This window comes from Pinus tabuliformis, chromosome 1_2, assembly GCF_031772625.1.
Source record: "Pinus tabuliformis cultivar Carrire ecotype Pingquan chromosome 1_2, CPIR1, whole genome shotgun sequence".
Classification (NCBI taxonomy): Eukaryota; Viridiplantae; Streptophyta; class Pinopsida; order Pinales; family Pinaceae; genus Pinus; species Pinus tabuliformis.
This window is the reverse complement of record NC_142298.1, coordinates 690,336,283-690,337,682: the sequence shown is the minus strand read 5'-3', so window position 1 is coordinate 690,337,682 and position 1,400 is coordinate 690,336,283. Positions and strand designations below refer to the sequence as shown.

General features: G+C 41.4%; 1 protein-coding gene across 1 annotated transcript; it reads left to right on the top strand.

Moving 5' to 3' along the window:
- The first annotated feature begins 348 nt into the window (after window positions 1-348).
- Window positions 349-975, top strand: LOC149207628 (toll/interleukin-1 receptor-like protein). Its single transcript, XM_089398094.1, has one exon. The coding sequence runs from the start codon at window positions 349-351 to the stop codon at window positions 973-975; it is 627 nt and encodes a 208-aa protein (XP_089254220.1).
- The last annotated feature ends 425 nt before the right edge of the window (window positions 976-1,400 follow it).

Here is a 1,400-nt window from a genome sequence, read left to right as displayed (position 1 = left end):
TTTATATAATCTAATGTCAGAAAATAGAAGAAACACAACGAAAATAGAGATTCTTAGTACATGTAATATCTGAATATATCAAAAATAGCGTATTCTAGACTTACTGAAAAAAAAGAGAATATATAAAAAATAGCGGTTTTTTTCTTCAAAAAATAGAGTCCAATATCAATCCAATCACACTTTGTACGGCGTAACTTCTACGATAATGGAAGATGTGGGTGGTAGGTAAAAGCAGACTATTCCCCCGTGGACTATTGTTTTTAAAATCAGAAAACGTTTTGCTTTTATTTCATCCACCCGCAACCATAGACGTAGTGTGTCTTTAGACCTTCTTCCAATTACATAGCCATGGCGTTCTGGAGAATTTTGCAGCATGTTTGCAACGTGTTGGAGAATTTTGCAGCATGTTTGCACAGGGATTTGAGTCATGTATTTGCAGCTGGAGGAGGAGGTGCAGATCATAGTCGAGGTTATCAAGTGTTTCTAGGCTTTAGAGGCCCCGATGTCAGAAGTGGCTTTCTCGCTCATATGTATGACGCCCTCAAGAGCGCAGGCTATAGCGTGTTTCTCGACAGCAAAGAAATAACGATAGGAGACGATATATTTGCTGCAATAAATCACGCAATAGAGGTAAGTCAAATATTTATTATCATCTTCTCCCCCAGTTTTGCAGAATCCCCGTGGTGCCTTCGAGAAGCCGCGCTGATTGCTGGCCGGCTTCAGAGGAATGGGACACAAAGCGAGCGAGCCATCGTCATTCCTGTATTTTATGACGTTACTCCATCGCAAGTTCGGCATCCCCATCATTCTCATGGCAGTCCATTTGCTGAGGCATTCCAAGAACATGAAAGGCGTGGGAAATACAGGCAACAAGAAATCGATGAATGGAAGGCCGCTCTCGATACAATCTCCCATCGCCGTGGTCTGTCATTGCAGGAAGACTGCAACGGGTCTGCTTTCATCTGCCATTTTTAATTTATGCGCTTATGTTTCTGCTTAAATCCGTATATAACGATACGTGTATGCTTAAATCCATACATTTTGCTATTTGCATGTATGAGGCAGTGCTAGTGTGACCCTTATTTATTTCTCAATAGAGTTGTTTTCTTGCTTTAACCCTTACATTTGCAGCAGATATGATGCAAAATTGGTGAAGCGCGTGGTTAAAGAGGTGGGGAAACTTAGACGGACCGCTCGCTTTTGACTTCGTCTGTTTGCCCTATACTCTCTTCTTCTTTTTCCATCATGGACATAGAGATCATATAACTCTTTCTATATGGGAGAGGTTCTCTCTGCAGAGATCAGAAAACTTTTCGTGTGTAGCAGAGATTATCTTTACATAGAAAACTCTTCGTGTGTAGCAGAGATTATACTTTCCATTTTGGGACCGCCCTCGCTGG